This window comes from Cystoisospora suis (assembly GCF_002600585.1).
Source record: "Cystoisospora suis strain Wien I chromosome Unknown contig_883, whole genome shotgun sequence".
Classification (NCBI taxonomy): domain Eukaryota; phylum Apicomplexa; class Conoidasida; order Eucoccidiorida; family Sarcocystidae; genus Cystoisospora; species Cystoisospora suis.
Window position 1 is genome coordinate 21,851 of NW_027153684.1, and position 1,397 is coordinate 23,247.

The following is a 1,397-nucleotide window of genomic DNA, read 5'->3' on the forward strand; positions in this document are numbered from 1 at the left end:
AAGAAAAGACAGAAGGAAAGAAACTGCTATTATACACCTGTAGTAACAGGAGACCAGGTTTCTCCACATATCAACGACCTTAGCAACTGATAGAAGGTTGTCCCCAGGCCACTTACATCACATCTCCCTTTGAGGTCTAGGTAAGAGAATCTCCGTCTTCAATGAAGTACATGAAACGGCGAGTTCTGGTATAGGCCTAGTCCTTACTCAGTAGGTGGGAGATGATAGGGGAATAAACACTAGGAAGGCCCGCAGTCGTAGCTAGATACGATGAAAGTGAAGAAGACCTGAATAGCATCTACTCGCGGTCGTCACTCGGTCTGCAGTGTGAGTTGTTGGTCTTCTATCTCCGCTGAAATGGATTCATGGACAACCTTGAATGCACCTCTTCCACAGAGCCTATCCCTTGTTTGGATTGATATAGATGGGTAGATAAAGACAGATTGATAGATATCTAGATAGACCCCCCCCCCCCNNTGTAGTCTGTGAGCGAGACTGAAGTAAGTACCGTATGAGATTGATTGATGGATCTGATCATACCTGAGCATAGGTAGAAGACCATTGGAATATCCATTGGTTCCTCGGATATAGCTGTTGGTAGCTCGAATGTCTGTAACTGATAGGCCTAGACCTCCTGCTGTCTTAGAGATCAAAGCACACTGCTTTAGAGTACTAAAGATTCCGTCGATTGAGTCTTCTTGCATGGTGAGTAAGAAGCCTGAGGACATGGAGAATTCAGGTTGACTCACATATAAGCCGACCACTCAAATGGAGAGTCAGTTCGAGTGAAATGAAACGAGAACTTGAGAGTCTATACAGGTGAGCGAGTGAGGTGAATTTCTCTTTGGAGAACGACAAGCAATCAAGGCATTCTGAGCTAGTTGTTTATATCAAGTAGGAAAGAGACGAAATCATGAAAAGAACACGCAGAGGCCTATCTAAACTGTCTTTCTTTTCCAGCCTCTGCGACCATCCCTCCCCCCTGACGGTTGTTTGCATGCATGCACTCGAGGGGGGTGTATAGATGTACGGGGGATACTTTCCTATGTATACGTGTGCATATCCCGCCTGTCTTAAGAAGGCCCTAGCAATGACATGCCACAGAGAGTTTTGATTTTGACGAGAGAAAGAAGACGTCAGTAAAAACTTCAAGAAAGAGAAGCGAGAGCATCCACCGTTTATCTCATATACAGTGAATTCACGTGATATTCATTCATTCGTCCCCAGGACGACACGAGAGAAACGTGAAGGCGAAGTACAGTCGGGTGCATGCATGCACTACGCAGCATATACAATAAGTATCTCTCTATCAGAAGGCAACACATTTCAGTTGGAGTCGCTTATCAGAAAAGGTCCATCAGTTGAGTTGCTGTACTTACAGCTGCTCATTTGAGGTC

At 45.1% G+C, this 1,397-nt stretch overlaps 1 protein-coding gene across 1 annotated transcript in view; it reads right to left on the reverse strand.

Annotated features, from left to right (window-relative positions):
- CSUI_002110 (ribonucleoside-diphosphate reductase large subunit) overlaps nucleotides 1–704 on the reverse strand; it is a gene marked incomplete at its 5' end in the record, with an annotated part of 4,131 nt that extends 3,427 nt beyond the window's left edge. Inside the window, 3 exons of the mRNA XM_068062312.1 lie at nucleotides 1–37; nucleotides 117–156; nucleotides 541–704. The exon at nucleotides 1–37 is cut by the window's left edge and continues 174 nt beyond it. Of these exons, the coding sequence (XP_067925713.1) occupies nucleotides 1–37; nucleotides 117–156; nucleotides 541–704 (241 nt within the window). The remainder of the gene's footprint in view (nucleotides 38–116; nucleotides 157–540) is intronic.
- Nucleotides 705–1,397: the final 693 nt, after the last annotated feature.